This window comes from Zonotrichia leucophrys, chromosome 3, assembly GCF_028769735.1.
Source record: "Zonotrichia leucophrys gambelii isolate GWCS_2022_RI chromosome 3, RI_Zleu_2.0, whole genome shotgun sequence".
Lineage (NCBI taxonomy): Eukaryota > Metazoa > Chordata > Aves > Passeriformes > Passerellidae > Zonotrichia > Zonotrichia leucophrys.
This window is the reverse complement of record NC_088172.1, coordinates 69,897,973-69,915,678: the sequence shown is the minus strand read 5'-3', so window position 1 is coordinate 69,915,678 and position 17,706 is coordinate 69,897,973. Positions and strand designations below refer to the sequence as shown.

The 17,706-nt window shown below is 47.0% G+C and overlaps 1 protein-coding gene across 4 annotated transcripts in view; it reads left to right on the top strand.

Annotated features, from left to right (window-relative positions):
- Positions 1-17,706, top strand: part of TJAP1 (tight junction associated protein 1) — a 40,149-nt gene that overhangs the window by 15,267 nt on the left and 7,176 nt on the right. For 2 of the 4 annotated variants that reach the window (XM_064708705.1, XM_064708704.1), the window contains exons 3-9: positions 7,562-7,656; positions 9,760-9,813; positions 11,906-12,064; positions 15,059-15,087; positions 15,759-15,920; positions 16,536-16,602; positions 17,065-17,094. In XM_064708705.1, coding sequence (XP_064564775.1) covers positions 11,939-12,064; positions 15,059-15,087; positions 15,759-15,920; positions 16,536-16,602; positions 17,065-17,094 — 414 coding nt within the window. In that variant the 5' untranslated portion in view covers positions 7,562-7,656; positions 9,760-9,813; positions 11,906-11,938. Of the gene's footprint in view, positions 1-2,317; positions 2,409-7,561; positions 7,657-9,759; positions 9,814-11,905; positions 12,065-15,058; positions 15,088-15,758; positions 15,921-16,535; positions 16,603-17,064; positions 17,095-17,706 lie in introns of those variants that run through there. The other 2 variants (XM_064708706.1, XM_064708707.1) reach the window with 2 other exon arrangements.

Below are 17,706 nucleotides of genomic sequence, written 5' to 3'. Positions count from 1 at the left end.
TAGGTGTTTAGCTCATGCACACTTTCCTCTCTGTTTTCTATCCCAGATCATTCTTGTTTTAGGTGCAAGAAATAAGACTGTCTTGCTGATTTTTTTTTTTTTTTTTTTGCAGATCTTTCTTATGACAGCTGAGTCTGTTTTTCTTTAACTTTGCAACTTAATGAAAAAACAGTGCAGCAGACTGTTTTTTTGTCCTAGTGCCTCAATTCCTCTACTCACTTGTGGAAAGGAAATTGTTCCTATCTTCTTTGCATGTGTTTATGGTGACAGTGAATCCTAGACTTGGTGTGGCTCCACATAACTGTATAGTTACACCAGTGTGAAGCTGAGACTTAAGACCAGTTTATTGCAAAAATATATCTGAGACCCTTTGAGAATTGAAGTTTAAATCTTATAAAACCAAAAATGTGTAGGTTAGCAGCCAAACTTTTGTGTACCTACAATCTTTGATGCCATGTGGTCTGGGCTTCAAAACAGCTCTTTCAAAAAAGAAAAAAAAGAAAATAACTTACAGTTCAGGTTGATTTCAGGGCTGCCCTGTGTACTCACGTGACAGTTCACCACTTTATTCAAAGTTGGGGCACAATTTAGTTTCTGAAGGCCACTGAGGGATTTAGTTCTCCTCAAGGGGTTCTGAGAGGTTCTTGGTGATGTCTTTCTGTGCTAAACTTGGAAAATTTGCACTGAAGAGGAAGTTAGTTCTGCACATAGTAGCTCAGAGGCAGCAGTGGAAGGTGGCCCTGAGGAGAGAGAGAAATGATTGTGTTGCTGGTATGGATGTGAAGGGACTGGTAAGCTCAAAGAGACACAATTGAAAAAGCAGGTAGAGGTGAAAGAGTGCCAAGAGAATGAAGATAAATTTAATTTTGGTATCCAGGGGGAAGAGTTCGAATAGTTTTTAATGAGGAATGGAAAGAACACTACTAATTTTAGAATTGTTGAAATTTAATTTTGACAGATACGTTTCCTGGGGAAACGCTGTGGGAACTGAGGAGATGAGAGATGATGTTAGAGTGTGAGTTTGTAGCATGTTAGGTGTGTGACCTGGGATTTGGTTTGTGTCTGTGCTTGCCCCACAGTTCAGAGGAGAACATGTTGGTAGAAGAGGGTCAGTAGTGAGACTGTGCCTGGGGCAGCTGGATAACGTGCTCTGACTCCACACTCCAGTTGGCTCAGGTGAACTGTTGGTGAGCCATACCCTCAGGAATGGGCAAGTGGGCACCATTGGCTTCCCAGAACTGCCCAGGGATGCTGGACATCAGCAAGCAGAAGCTGTGTGGGAGTATGGAAAACAGTGTGCAGTGTGAGCATTTGTGATCACCTTTTCCATCTCGCTTGGGGAAAGTAGAGAAAATATTAAGTTGCACCGGTCTGAGCATTGTTATGATGTTTATTTGGCATAGGATTAATAAAACTTTCAAGACATTTATATGTCAATACCTTTAGTGTCTTAATATACCTTGTATAGTGTAGTTAGCTTATTTTGATTGTGAGAGAGGCCACACTGTTGTGGGTTTAGGGGGTTTTGGAAGAAAAAACCTCAAACCAAACACAAAACCAACAAAACCTGTGGGAGTAGAAAAGTGCAAAAAAGGGTTAACGTCAATATCAGTAAGGATTTTGCCATTGCAGGGATGTTGTACTGATTTAACTTAATCAGATTAGAGACAGCTGTGATTATATTAGTGCAGCATTCCTGTATAGGCATCCTTAATTTAGTTTGTGTCTTGTATCTGTCTATTTAACTTAAGTTGTTTCAATGTAAAGTGCTCTTAAACTGAATTAAGAACATTTGCCCAGGAGCGTTATACTGCTTTATATTATTTTCTAAGTCAATTTAATTTAGTACAGTGTATATGTAGACAAGACCTTGGGGAAAAAGCTGATCCTTTTTATTACTTGCTGAACAGTGTGTCATGTTTGGCTGCAGCCATGTGATCATGGAATGAAAGAGCCTGTTGTGGTGCATGTTGGTGGAGGATGGGGGAACTGATCATTGTAGCCTTTGTACAGCTCGCTCATTCTTAGCTGTAGTGTTCAATTAAAGTAGGTTGGTCCTCCTTGTAAGTGAGGCCTTTTTCTGTCTAGAGCAGATGTGAGACCCCTGTAATGTTAAGTTTTGTCCTCTGCCTACCAATGAAAGTACCTGCAATGTGGTTGGTGTCCTGTCTGTTCAGTCAGCAAAAGCAACATCTTAAAACCTGGCACAAATGTTTAATGCTTGAAAAAACTCAGATAGCTGAGCATGTTTGAGCTGAATTTTGCTATTTTTCTTCATCCATAGCTTGAAATAAACGTCACCCAATTTTGATGCTGTTTCTTTCCTGGTCTGTTTCCCAACAATATGTGCCACCTGCTATATGTGGTGACTTACTTATACACATGCAGAACTTATGGCCAAGGAATAAGTAAGTACTGCAGATGTCAGTTCTCTTTCTGGTTGAAAAGGATAAATCTAGTCAATACTTCTTGTGTTCTGCTTGCTGGTAAAGGCTCTGTGGGAACAAAACTGGCGTGTGAATTACTCTGCGAGCGTGGTTGTGGTGATAGCATTTCAGAATAAAGCTGACTGCTGTAAACAGCCATTTTATTTTTTGAATTTGTTTTTGTCAGCACCTGCAAGCATTAGGGTTGGACTTAGTGCCTCCTCAGCATTGCAGATGCTCTGTCGGCTAGGTCACTGTAGCAACTTGTCCATCTGTCCTCTGTAAATAATGCAAATAATGTGCTCTGCTCCATTGTCCCACTGTGTAGATAGTGCATAGTGTGTCAGCCATCTGTGCATCACTGAGAGCCTCGGACAGAGGGCACGTTTTGGAGAGAGGATTGTGGCAAGTGGAGCGTTGAATGCTCCAGCAATGCAGCATTCTCTGGCATTACTGTATCTGTGCTAGAGGGGCAGCTCAGTGACATTCAGTTCCTGGCACTGCAGAGATGGAGATTGCCGTTTGCCCAGAGCTTCTGAACCAAAGTTTGAAACAAGAGCACTGCTGATATTGCTGGGGTTGTGTGAGACTCAGGGAATACTTACAGGGGCTGAGAATCTGCCTTTCAGTAGCTGAAAAATTTAAGCTGCTTCTGCCTTATCCTAATTAAATGCCTTATGATTTTATGCTCTGGGAAGGCAATGTATGAATTTCCCCCCTCTTCTGCCCCTCCTGCATAGCACAGGATATGACAGAGGTCTGGGAAAGGAATTCCTGCATGATGATTTTCGACAAAAATCCCCCTCTTCCACTTCTCTTCAAATCTTTGCTTGTGGTAGCTATTCCCTTGCTTGTGTTGGAGAAAGTTTAAGGCCCTGACTCCCAAATTTCCCTCATGTGAAGTATCAGCTTTATCCAGATACATGTCATTAGAGTATCAAGATTTACTTTTTCTAGCTGGGTCCAGTCACTTCCAGAAACTTTTGAGAGTTCTCCTAATCTCCATGAGTTTTTATCTAATGTTCTGATATTTCTTTAAATTTCTGGGCAATATACTCCAGAAGTCTTCTCATGGGAGATCTTAAAAGAACAGGAAAGAAGACAGAGTGAGGAAGGACATGAAGCCCAAGGTGCTAAGATGAAGAGACTCTGAAAGTTTGTAGCCTGAAGTACCTTGTGAGAGTTGGAAGGATCACTGAACAAACTAAACACGCTTCTGGTGTGTCAGCAGTTCTGAATGAGAAGCTGTCATTAGCCCTTGGTGTAGCTGTCTGTGCTAAAGGTAGCTTGGTAAATGACCTTCTGCTGAGCTGGTTCTTGTGCAATTTCAGGTGTAGCCATTAATGGTGGTTCTATGCTTTATATGTATTAAAAAGCTGGTGCTCATTTCCTGGTCAAAATCTCCCCTGGGTATTTTTATTCTCCATTAACATTCCTTCTGGGGATTGAATTCTGGTCCTTTGCTTCCTGTCCTGTTCCTGTTCAGATGTTAATCAGCTGTTGCATTCTATTCCAGTTACATGTTAGTGATGCTAGCGTTTCTTGGTCAATGTTGACCAGTCCTGGCTTCTATAAAAGAATTAGGGAAGCTGAGCTACTCTTAACACAGCAGAGAGTACATAATAAAATGCACATTTAAGGGTGTGGAGTGCAACTGAATTATGGGGACTGAGATCTTTGTATTGTGGAAGGAGAGAGCAGGACTGTAAGAAAAGTGTGATTGTGATAATTTTAAAGAGAATTCTGCATGGTGCAGTGGATATGACTGATACATTATATGTCCTGTGGTATTTCCCTTCAACAGGAACTATGTATGACTGGAGTCCAGGGATTTCATTTTCTTTGGAAATGTGTTAGGTGTTAAGTAGGGCTTGTTACATGGACTGTTGTCCAACAGCTAGCCTGATCCCTTTTTCTTGATAGCTCTTGGAATTGTTCCCATGCAGAGAACAGAGGTTTCTGTCTAACAGTCAAGGTTAATTGGTATGGAAAAGCAGGAATGAGCAATAATCCTCCTGAAATTCTATTTTAATCCAAGAGTCACTATAATGCTATTACTCAGCTCTGAATCCTGAGCATTAACATACAGGCAGAACTGAGATGTGAGTCTGCACTTGGAGCTGTCGTCCTTTTATTTTAAAATGAGCTTCAACATAGCCAGCAGTAGAATGGATCTGAACATTCTTTTGAGATGCCTACTCTGAATGAAAAGATCTCTCTCATTAAATGTTAAAGAGCCCTTTAATAACCTTGCAGTCCTTTTCTATTGTGCTTGGCACCAGCAGTCTACAGGTGCTGTTTTTAATTTCACACAGCTTGTTTTCCTGTTCTGGACAGACATCCCTTGGTGCAGTTATGGCATTGTCCATCTCCCTGGTTAGTTGTCTTGGCCAGGCTTTCTGCAGCAGCTTCTCAGGTAGTCTGGTTTGAGACTTCTGAAATCTAAGGTTTCCTCTGTCCATAAGCACAGGAAGGCAACTAGAACTCTCTTGTGTTTGCTTTTCATGGAGCTAGTCAGGAAATACTGATGCCTCCTAAAGCAGGATGTGCCAGTATCCTGTATTGGATAGGCATGCAGAATATGGGTTGGCCACAGAGAGCAATGTTCCAGGTTAACTGTGGTGATCAGATATGTGTCACAGGACAAATGGTTTTGTTACTTGTGGGTATTGTACCTGCAAGTTTTTGGAGCGTGCTGACTCTGTTAGTCACAAAAAAATCTTTCTGTGGTGTTGCATTAGAAACAAATGTGACTGTGATTGTGTTATGGAATGTATTTTTTCATTATTGCAAGTTTCCCTTTCTCAATAAAAAGCAGTGCTAAAGAAATGCTGCTGTTAAGAGGAAAAGCTGGAAGGGTGATACAGTACCTGAAATAAGAAACTGCATCTGCATCATAATCACCGCATTTCTCTTGAGGAGGGGGCACTCAGCACTGGTAAGAAGGCTGTTTTGTAAGGTCAGAACAGGCAACACAAGAAAAGGTGATGATGAAGAAAAGCCTGCAAGTCCTCTGCCTCTGCAGGGAGTGTTCGGCTGCTGCAACTACAAGCAGGCAGAAGTTGTGTGCATCTTAGAACCAAAGTGTTGGCTACCTCAGGCCTCAAGGGACTTGCCAAATATGAGGAAGACACTAGGTGCCTACAAATGTTGCTTTTTTTAATTTTTCTTGTTCTTGCCCTTTTTGTCCAAAGAATTCCTGTTTGAACCTTCCTTTCTGTGCCAGGGACCTCTGTCTTGTTACTGAAGATAAAGCAACGCTCATGGGTGGTGGTGTGGTTTTCTATGCATGCCAAGTGGCTGTTTATTCTGTACAGGGCCCACAGAACTGTCTTAAGCAATTCCGTGTGAGATGGCATCTGTTTGTGGTGTGTGGGAAAGGTTTTGCCTTTCTCAGATCACCCAGGGAACAGAGCTACCCTGCAAGTGGATTTTACACTGAGGGATGCTCTCTGCTAAAGTCAGCTGGAGTCAGGCTTGTGTGCTGCCTGTGCAGCTGCACTCTGGCACTGTTGTGGTTAATCCCAGCTGGCAGCCAAGTACCACGCAGCCACTTGGTCACTCTCCCCTCTGTCCCCAGGGGGATGGGGGAGAGAACTGGAAAAGATTAAAACTTGTGGGTTGGGATTAGAGCTGTTTAATAATTCAAATAAAGTAAAATATAATAACAATTATAATGGCGAGAGGTTGTAATGGAGAGAGGGAGAGAGGAATAAAACCCAAGAAAAACAAGGGATGCACAATGCAATTGGTCACCACCTGCTGACCAATGCCCAGCCTCTTCCCAAGCAGCAGTTGGCCCTTCCCAGCAGCTCCCCTCAGTTTATGTACTGAGCATTATGGCATGTATGATGCCATTAAGTATGGAATATTCCTTTGCTTGGTTTGAGTCAGCTGTCCTGACTGTGCTCCCTCTGAGCTTGGTCAGCTGTCCTGACTGTGCTTCCTCCCAGCTTCTCATGCACCTTGTCACTGGCACAGGAAACTGAAAATTCCCTGAGTTAGAGTAAGCACTGCATAGCAACACCTAAACCAAAGTGTGTTACCATCATCATTCTCATCCCAAATCCCAAGCACAGCACTGTACCTGCTACCAGGAAGACAATTCACTCTGTCCCAGCTGTAACCAGGACATGGTGTCCCTGTGAAGAAAGAGTTTGTGTGAGTTTTGTCAGTGTGTGCCTTGTGGCCCTTGTAAGCCAATCCAGTGAAGCTGTTATTGTCAGTGACCTTAGAAATCCTACTGGAACAACAGTGGGTAATAGCTAGAAGACAGTAGGATTGAACCTACTGCAGGTGACAGACTGGTAGAAAGAGGACTGTAAATGTTAAGGAGCATTACTGATGAGAGGTGGAAAGGATAAAACGAACCAGGAGTTTAAGTTTCCTCTTGTATTACAGTGCTAATTAAAATAGCTGAAGAGCTGCCTCCTGCTGTAGCTCCAGGCTAAAATTGAGCTTCTGCAGGGTAGTCTTAATGTGGACTTGACAGCAAGCTCCTTCAGAGAGAGACTTGTGAATAGTGTGATGAGCAGAATTAGTGCCTTCTTCTATTTCTGGATATTACCTATATCCATTTCTGCTTTGGAGCACAAGGTCCATCTGTTCTGCAGAGAGTGTCTGCTCCTCTCTGAACAGAGGTGTGGTGAATTGAACCACCTTGGGATCCTCACTCTGTGCTAGCAAGAGATGCTCAGGTATTGTAGATGAGGAGGCCTTTGCTGTGCTGTTCACTGCAGGGTTGTCTGCAAAACAAAATTAGGTTGGTGTGGAAGAGTGGTTGGAGCAGAATGACAGTAACTGCATTCCTCATGGTGGACAGGAATGCAGGTGGGGAAGCAGGGACCCCTGGAGAAAAACCAGCTGCCTTTCCAAGGTCAGGTACTGGTCTGCACAGGCATCCTGCTCGGTGGAGAGATGGCTAAAAGAGCTGTGCTTTCTGGGATACAGTGAAGGCATGGAGCTTGTACAGTGGAGGCCTTTTACCTGGCATTAGATAGTAGTCTGGTGGTGCAGCAGTTTGCTGTTGACTTCTGCCCTGTCACCTGGCTATGGGTTGCTCTGAGCATGCCTGGTTGTTTCCATGTTTCGTGCTGATAAGTGACTGACACCAAGTTTCCTTTCTCATGTTTCAGGAGCTGTTGGCCAGATGCTGCTGAATACTGACAGGAGAAAGCTGATTCGGAGACAAACGACCAGAAATGTTTGGACACGTCGTCACTTTGGATCTGTAAGTCCTTGTTTGAGGGAAAGTTGTCTGGCAGCCTTGTGAGTTTTTAACTATCTATGGAAATTCTCAGATCATGAGGGTAGATTTCAAATCCTGGGGTTTTTTCCAGGTAAGTGGGGATGAGATGGCAGGTAGCATAGTTGCTGCCTCTAGGGTAGGAAGCAGGAGAGTTCTGTTTGAGCCTGAGGAACAGTGTGCTGAGAGACAGGGAGGCCTCTGGCAAGTTCATTCTGAGCACAGCTGCAATGGAAACATACGTGGACCCATGGGTGCAGCTGTTCCTGGAAACCTCTGTCTGTCTGCCATGTGGCTGGTGGTTATGCAATGATGCTGAACCAGCTTCTGCTGGGAGTTGATGGAAAGCAGATTCAAACTCTGCTGGTCTGATCCCTCCTGGAGGTGCACGTTCTCCCTCTCTTTCTCCCATCATACTTTGCAGTTTGCCCCACAGAGCAGTTGCGCTGTTGTGAAGCTGTTTTTCCGTGTGCTAGTTGAGACCCGACTCAGCATTGTAGCAAGGAAAGTAGCCAGACAGCTTGTTGGGGCAGGGCCAGCACTGGGGCACCTCTTCAGTTTGTTTTGGCAGAACCTGATCTTGCATGGTCCTGGTTTCCTGCTTGTTCCTTTCACCTTCAGTCTGATTCTCCCTGCGTGTGTATAGCTGCTCCACACCCTGCCTCCTGTCCCACCTCCCAGGGCTTCATGCCACTGACATGGAAAAAGTAACGTAGCAGCAGTAGTGTTTCAGGGAAAGGAAGGCTTTCCTGAAGGCTTTACTCATGCCAGTGGCAGAGTGATGGCTACAAAGCCACTCTCTTACAGCTGACTAACCCAGATTAACCCAATTCTCTTCTTGTAGTGATGGGTACCTGTTGTGTTTGATTTCCACTGGCAACTAAGCATGACACAGCCGTTGACTCACTTCTTACCCCTCCGTGGGATGGGGAGAGATTTTGGGAAGAAGTAAAATTTTGTTGGTTGAGATACTGTTAAATGGGACAGAAAAGGAGAGGATCATAATAAAATAAGTAGAATATAAAAAACAAGGGATGCACAGTGCAATTGCTCACCACCTGCTGACCAATGCCCAGCCAGTTCCTGAGCAGTGGCCCGTGGCCACCTTTCCCCTGGTTTGTATCCTGACCATGATACCATATGCTGTGGGACAGCCCTTTGGACAGTGAGGGTCAGCTGTCCTGGCCATGTCACCTCTCAGCTTCTTGTGCTCTTCAGCCTACTCACTGATAGGGTGAGAAGCTGAAGAATCTTTGCCTTAATGTAAATACTGTTTAGCAACATTTAAAACATCAGTGTGTTATCAACATTATTATCTGAAATCCAAAGCACAACACTTACTAGCTACTAGGAAGAAAATTAACTCTATCCCAGGCAAAACCAGTTAAATACCCCAGGCAGAAAACACACCAGAGAGGAGTGTTGTTTGTGAACCTGTTTTGTGTCCATGGTTGGCTGGATGTTTTACAGAAGCCTGTTAACAGCAAGGTAGAGTATGATATGCTACTTGATGGCAATCAGAGCATAGCTTGACTTCCTCTCCCTTGTGGAGGTGTGGGTTATCACAGCTCTAGGCACAAATGTTTTGGCTTAAACAAAAGCCTGATAATTGCCAGCTCATTTGTGGGTGAAAAACACTGACTTAAAAGGATGAGTGAGATAATTATTAGCATCACCAAACTTCTGTTCCAAAGGCTTCACAGTTAGCATCCCTCTGCAGTGGCAGGGAAGATGAGCTGGGAGGGTCCCATTCTAGAGGAGGTTTGTTTAGTCCTTTCTGCAACCAGTGTTGCTTTGAAGCCATTGCTTCATGAATTTTGAGTTTATGTGATTCCAGTTGCCTGAGTGCCTTTACATTTCCTAGCCATGTGCCTTTCCAGCTCTTGCTGGGCCATGTGGCCAGGTATTTGTAAGTTCATTTTCTTTACTTTCAGATCATCTGATGTGGGCTGAGGCAGGTACCTGGAACGAGGTGGCCATCCCAGTTGTCCTTGGCTATAAATAGTCCCTATGCCTTACATATTTGTGGGATGAGATTTCAAGCTGGCTGTTTTGGTGGTTGCTTAGCTATTTGTTTTTCTTCCTCAGGTCATCTGAGTGAGTGTCCTGGCTTCATGAGGCTTTGAATTTGGGCCCAGGCTGGTAAGTGCTCATGTCCTTATGAACTAGAGAAATGTTTGTGATTTCAGCTGGGCATATCTTCATGCACATCTCCTGTCCTTAGCCTGTCAGAAATTGAGAGAACAGTCCCCTAGACCACCTGTTTGATAGCGGGCCATTTACAAAGCTTCTTCTGGCTTTTCTTTTTGAAAAAGAGAAATGTCTTCCCAGCAAATCAGACCTGATGCAGTTTAACACCACAACGCAGACCTATCTGTTTCGCTTAGGGATGCAGTGAAATGTGCATTCAGTATTATGGATGTAATTTTTCTAAAATATTGGAGATCTCTGCATCTTTTTAGGAGAAGGGACTTTGAGGGACTGACTGCAGCAAAGGGAAGTTCCCAGCATTCTGATAGAGAGATTTACAGGTTAGTCCTAGGAAGTTGTTTGTGTTTGTGGAAAGGTTTGAGAAACTTTTGTGAGCTTGTGTTTATAGCAGAGTGAAGGATGGTTTGCAAATGTACCTGTGAAGTGTAAAGCCTGTTATGGCTTGGGAGTGCTCTGTGCTTGGTGCAGACACCTCCCACTTGCCTTCCTCTCAGGGGACTCAGTCTGGGTGTCAAAAGAGGCAGCTAGATGAGAATTGGAGAGAATTCTTGAGGATAAGAACTGGGGAGAATTCTCAAGGCTCTGTTAGACCATTACCATGTAAAACTCCACTGTCCTACACACAAAGCAAATGAAGTCTGCTGGGTCACAGGCCCCGTGGCAGCCATCGACTGCAGGTATGTGAAAGGGGCTTGTGTGGCCCTGCTTGTGCAGGTGGGGAGAGGGCGTGATCTGAGTGGACACAGGTCCTGCACTTCGAAGGGCTGCAGGTCAGGTGCTGAGGATTGCAGAGATGCTGGGCTTGCTGGGTGTAAGGGTCTTGCAAGGGGAATGAGAATTGGGCACTTACTCCAAATACAGGACAACTATGAATGATGCGTATGTTGTCACTGAGGAAAGTCTGGAACTGGGCTCTGCAGGACCTGCTTGATAGCTCTGAGACTTCTTGTCTTGTGTACAACAGAGTGGTTGACATTTTGGCTGCTTGTGGGGAAGTCTTCCTGCCCTCAACTGCAGACCTAGAAGATGGAAAGAAGGCTGTGTTGTGTACAAGACAGCTGCTTTTCTTCTACCCTATGTTTTGCTCTTGTACTGTTCCTGCAGCAGGAAGAATCCCAGCATAGCTAGGGTGAAGGAACTAATCTTTCCACTAGTGGTACAGCTGCATGTCTGCATATGTGCACTTATTCCCTCTAGGGGTGGTGAGGCACTGGAACAGTTGCCTGGAGAGGTTGTGAACTCCTCATCCCTGGAGGTTCGAGGCCAGTGGATGGGGCTCTGAGCTATCTGATCTAGTGGAAGATGTCCCTGTCCATGGCAGGGGGGTTGGAATGAGGTGATCTTTAAGGTCCTTTCCAATCCAAACCATTCTGTGATTATGTGTTGCAGAATCTGGCCTTAAGTACCAAGGGGTCAAAACTGCTACTCCCTAATTTGATGCCACCTGTGACTTGGAGGTTGTCTTTGTCTTTTCTGCCAGAGTAATCAGTTCTCCTTCTAACAAATCTCCTGTGATCTGTTGCACTGGTCCCAGTGTACGCCAAAAAATTCTGGGCTCTTTAATGGCTAAAGTCTCCTCCCACATAGTCCCTGCTGACAGTGACAGGACATGATCAATAACTCCTGCTCCAGCTGTCAGTGCTGCCTGTAAGGCTTGCAGTTTCCATATTGAAAAAGGCCTTTCCTAAAGAGCCTAATCAATATGCTGCTGTGAGGTCTGTTCTCATTTGCTATATATAATCCGGACACACAACTACGTGAGTGAGCGTGTGTAGAGGGGGGAGAGGATGTGCCAGCCCTCTGCTCTCACTAGCTGGGAGAAGGACACAGCTGCCTCTTACTTTGCTCCCTCTCCTGCAGCTGCTGCTCAAGGCTTGTGGCTACATCCTTTACCTGCTCTATTAGCACTCTGCATGGGGACCTGCTCTGGGACTCCAGGGGAGCCACATTCCTGCTGGGTCACTTCTAGGGTTGGATGGAGCAGCCGTGACTCTCTCTTGTGTGCCCTTTCTGCTGTTGGTAGGTGACCCGCTTTGGGAGCCACGCAGGTGGGAGGATGTCGAGCACGGCCCCGGCAAAGAAGCCTTACCGCAAGGCGCCCCCGCAGCACCGCGAAATCCGGCACGAGGTGCCCATCATTCGCGACGACCAGGATGGAGTGATCTTGGCTGAGCAGAGTCAGGTAACAACTTGCCGGGTGACAAAGGGCTTAACACCATTGCACCAGCAAATAGGGTTTAGTTACACCGAGGCAGGCCAGCTCGAGCAGGCAGAGGGGTTTGAGGTTTGCAACCTGAACTTCTCCTCATCGTGGTCGCTGGAGTCCAGCAGTGAGAAGGAAGTGGCAGGGTGCAGAGCAGAGTTGAACGTCAAGAGCCAGACTGCCTCTGCAGCGCTTCAGCGTGGTGGGAAGATGGGGCAGCGAAGTGGGAAGCGGTGCCCGAACCGCAGTCGTGGGCACCGCAGCAAATTTGTGAGCCGTAGCATGGAGACAGTTCTGGTGTCTGGAGATGAAAGGCACCATCCCACTTGCTCCTTCAAGAGCAGAAGCCTGGAACGCTCACTTATATTTAAAGAGCCTCCTGAAGTCCTGACACCGAGGAAGTTTCGTGTCTCCTCTACACACCTGCCTCTCAAAGGGATCCTGAAGCAGACCAACATGACTGGCTCATGCCCCGAGAGCTTGTGCAAGTCCCGCTCAGTAGAGACGCTTTGCCACGGCCGTGGCTCACGCAAATACAGTGATCCTGAGCTCTGCCTCAGCCCTGGGGAGAAGCGCTCCCTGGAGCAAAGCAGCAGCAGGGCTGCTGGCTCTGTCAAGCGCAGGGGGAAGCTCACAGAGGAAAAACTGCAGTTCTCCAAATTCCTGGATGAGATTACCCAGCGGGTGCTGAGTCCCAACCGCTTGCGCTCACTGGGAGAGACCAGGGGAGCAGAACAAGACCAGAACTCTCCCCGTTTCCCCAGAAGCTCCGTGCCAGAAGGCCAAGGGGAAGGTCGCCTAAAAGGGGTCAAAACCAAGCATGCAACTGAAAGATCCCCCTGCCCAAGCAGAAGAAAAGCAGAAAAGAAAAGTGAGGGGCTGGGACTGGCTTCAGGCCAGAGAAAGTATGCTGAGGAAGCTGAGAGAGCTTCCAGACTAAGAAAGAAACCTGCCCTTGGGAGGAAGGACAGTAAGGGAAAACTCCTTTCCTTGGAGAGAAGGGTAGTAGATCTATGTCAGTATGAGCTGCAGCAGCTGGCAGACGTGGGGCTGGCAGGGACATCCTCTGGGCAGCAGCATTCACTGTCTTCATGGAAAAGCAGTGCAGAGGGCAGAAGGGATGAAAGCAGTCCTTGTTCACAGCTATTACAGCCACAGCATCAGTGTGCTAAGCTTGGGCAGAAGCGTACAGTGGAGCCGAACTACCCAGAGAAAGGATCCTGCTCCACTCCAACATGCTGGAGTCGGGAGGAGGGGCCTACCCCATCTAGATCCTCCCCTTGCTTCAACCTGGCACTAAACAAGGTAGGTGCCAGGGTCACCGACTTGCAGGCAGGGCTCTCACAAAGGCCAAACCCCTACCTGGATCTCATCTAGTCTGGAATGCCAGGGCAGAGAGTGAGAGCAGGCCTCATGTTGTGGGTGCTTAATCACCAGAGGTTACTCTCTTGTGGGTGCCACTCATGGCTGTGCTAGAGGTTGGGTATATCTTCCTGGGAGTAACCAGCTTCCCTTTGGCCCCAGGAGGTAAGGAAGGTAGAAACTGGTGCTTTCTCCCCACTGCAAACTTCCCAGGTGTTTGCTGGTTAGAGGCCCTTCAGGCTGCTGAGTAGTAGATGTGTGCAGGAGGCAGGCAGCTCAGCTGACAGGAGGTGCTGGGATGTTCCTAGTGCTTTGTGTGTGTCCAGTGCCTGGCTGCCTCAGGGTACTTGATCTTTGTATAATGGCTGTTTCAGGTCCTTTAAGCTTTCTCCTCTTTTCTCTACCCTCCTTTGAGGCAATGCCATTAGCTTGTATGAATAAGAATCACATTATCCCCTTTGCCTGGTCACTATCATCTGCTGTTTGTGTATTTGTGGGGGCAGGGGAGGAGTTGCTAGATAATTCTGTGTGAATTAACTGATTGCCATGTGGAGTCAGGAGGTAAGAAAAAAATGGATTGATGCTTTGCCCTTAGGAACAGGAGGGTGTATGCAGGTGTTAAAGACCATTATTTTGAAGTGTGAATTAATGGAGATAGCAGCCTCATGATGTCTTAGGACCAGAACTGGGATGATTTACTTAATAGAATTGTTAGCAGCTTGGCTGTCTGACATGGTCTCTCAGCCCAGAGCTGACTGTGACACTTAATAGGCTGTCTGAAGTGCGACTGCACTTGGGTTTGTGAAGTGCTTCTGGTATCAAGCACCAGAAATAATCCATGGGCAGTTTGGACTTTGTTAGAATGGTCAGAGTCTTGGCTTTCACAAAAAAAGTTGTTTCTACTGCTAGTTAATTATCTCCCAGCCATCCTGGCAGGCAGCAGCCATCTCATGGGTTAGCACAGGGAGTTAGTTCAGAATAGCTGAGCTGTGTGCTCTTGTCACTGCTCTCTGCCTCCTTGTTCTGCAGGGCCCTGCTCCAGCTATCTCTGGGGATCTTGCCCATAACATTTTCTTTTACTGACCTTTAGTGTTTCTTCTGCTATCCCAGTATAGTTACAGTGGCTGGTTTCAGGTCTGCAGAAAAAAACCTTTTTTTGCAGCACAATCTGGGCCATATAATTGGTAGCCACATTTTTCAGCTCCCAAATGATTCTCACTCATGATTTTTATGGGGCTTCAGGGCCCCACAAGTGATTGCTGTGGTGACTAGTGAATCCTGTGTATCTGGCCTGTGAGATTCCTGCTGCCCACCAGCTGTGGATGTGGAGGAAGCTGAAAGACCTGCTAAGGTGGTGATGTTACCAAAGAGATGCTGAGGTTGCACCATGGTAGGGTAAAGTTACCTAACTTGTGTGGTGGTTTCTAGTCTCCTACACAGCTCAGCAGTGTGTACAAATCCTTGTAGTTCTAAGCTTGACTAGATGAACTGTCAGAGCAGGGGAGGAGGAGTCACAGCTAGGGTTTAGCAACCAAGACTGCCTTTTAGGACAGTGTGAGAGACCAACTCCTCTTCTAAAAGAATCTCACAGCTGTTTTCTTCCCTGTGCAGGAACCCTTGACGGATGCAGAAAGGATGAAGTAAGTGTCCTGCTCCCCCTTTATGCCTGTCATACTGCAACTGTGTGGGTGCTGATTCCTCACATCCTGCTTGTGCCACCTGTGCAGTGAAGCTGACTGGCCCTGCAGGCTCCTCTCAGATCTTCAGTCTTCCTGGGGCCGTGTGGGCAGAGCTTTGGTCTGTCCCTTGCCAACCTGTGCCTTGTGTGTCCCTCCTGCTGGAGGAGGAGGGAACATGGATCCCCAGTGCAGATGCAGGCAGAGGAGTTGGTGGGTGTGACAGAAAGTAGATGAAGTCTTTAACAGAGGTGGAAAGAGGATTTTTCCCTTCTATTCATCCATCCTGGACTGGGATAAATTATTGATTGCTTTTCGTTCATCAGTGAGGGACACTGGAGCTGTGCAGCTCATCTGTCTTTGTGCAAGCACTGTAACCCGAGAGGGAGCTGGGAGCCATGGCTGGCCAGCTGGCATGGACTTCTTTGCCTCTGCTCCAAGAGTGTTTGTCTGTCTGTCCTGACAGAGATGTACCTCTTGCTTCACACATTGGAGTCTCCTGAGGTTTCAGTTCCTGACTTCCTGGGGCCCCTGTGAGGGCTCTTGGGCCCTGGTGCAGGGCAGTGGGGTGGGGGTGCTGGTGTGGAATCCTCCCTGTGCACTCAGTGGTTCCTTGCTCCTGGTTCCTGCCCCAGGCTACTGCAGCATGAGAATGAGGAGCTTCGCCGCCGGCTGACATACGTGACTAACAAAATGGAGGCAATGGAGAGGGAACTGGAGTCAGGTCAGGACTACCTGGAGATGGAACTGGGCCAGAACCGTGAGGAGCTGGAGAAGTTCAAGGACAAATTCCGTAGGTACGACAAAGAAAATGAGAGGGGTAAAATTAGAAAGATCCCTCACACCAAAGATTCCCTCAGCTGGCGTGAGCAGGTTGTGCCCTGTTGTGCAAATCAAAGGTGTGCTGCATCCTTGAAAAGGTGCACCTGCAGACTCTAGGGGAGATAAAGACTCTGCAGCCATGATTTCTTCCCAGGTACAGTGTAGGAATGCTGCCAGCATGAAAGGCTGATGACAGGGAGTTCTTCATCTGTTGGATGTAAGCATGCGTGCAAAAAAAGCCACTGGTGGCTGCAAGAAAATGCATCATTGCTTTACCTGAAAAGTACCTCAGTTAAAAATCAGTGCCAGTCACTGACATGAGCTTAGATATGACATAGCTCAGAGGAGTCCTCCAAAGTCATCTACATCCCCTCCTGCAGGATCCTTTCACCCTGCCAGCCTCATCTTGCTTCCAGTAACTTGGGGTCTGAAAGCCATCATGTGTCAGAAGTGAGGCATAGTTAATATGCTTGGTTGACTTAGTAGCAGTCTTTCTGAGTTCCGGAGTTGGTGGTTTTCTTGGCACCTATGGAGCCAACTTGAGTAAGTGCCTGAAATCCATTCCCAAGCATACAAACTTGTTTCCGTAGGTTGCAGAACAGCTACACTGCTTCTCAAAGAACCAACCAAGACCTGGAGGAGAAGCTGCATGCCCTGGTGAGTGCCCTATTAAGTCACTAGAGAGATGAGGTGGAAGAGACCAGTGTGTGTTAGGAGCAGGTGGGGGAAGGGGCCCTGTCTTTACCCAGCAGATGTGGCAAGTTGGGTGAGGGGTGAGATTCTGGCCATGATCATCTACTCCCCATTCTGGCTGGTGTCATGAGTGGTTTTCTTGATTTACTGAGCCTGTACTTGGTCATGCACGAGAGCTTTGGTTCCTCACAACATAATTGCATGGTATTCCGTCATGTTGCTTCAGTCCCTCTCAGAGTGCCAGGGATGTGTCAGGGGTGGTCGTCCTGGGAGGATGGGGGCAGTCAGAGCAGAGCCAATGTGCGTGTATGTCTGTTGTGCGCATTCATAACACTCATGGCTGTTTCTTTTCTCTCCCTCCCCCTCTCTTTCTCTTTCTCCTCCCCACGCTGCCGCTGGCACACTCTGGGCGCACTCACCTCTCAGGCCTCTCTCAGCCAAAGCTGGATTTTTGCAGTTGCGTCTTTTCGTTTGTGTGTTTTTCCTTTTTCCTCTTTACGTGTCTCAGCCTGTTGGTCTCATTGTCAATCCCACATACCCCATCTCAGATGGAGGGGCCCCAGCCCTCGTCCAGCCAAGGGCTCACCTGGTATCCAGCAGCTGCCCGCAGATACAGCAGGTCCTAGCTTGCAGGGCTCCATCTTAGGAGTGTTTGACTCTGAGCCAGCTGGAGCATGACATGTTGGGAAGTGGTGCCCATAAGCTGCAGCACTGCATAAGGTGTGGATGGCTGTGAGCCTTGTTTGCTCCCTTTCCTTCCCCTTCTGAGCTGTGAGCAGGCAAGTCAAATAGCTGAGGTGCTGATTGCCTCTGTGTAGCCCAGAATGAGATTTCTTTGGTTCTAGAACTTGAATTTCTTAGGTTAATATTCACCACCAATTATTGGTTGTGCTGGTGCCTGAAGAGACTGCACACCAGTGAAGTACTGGCTCCCCTATCCGCTTGCCTCTTGCTGTGCTGTACCCGTGATGCACAGCTGGCCCTGCTGGTCACAGCCTCACAGCACCCTTGGGCAGTTTGGAAGAACTTCTTGAGACAGTGACAGCTTGGTTGTTCTGAGCTGTTGTC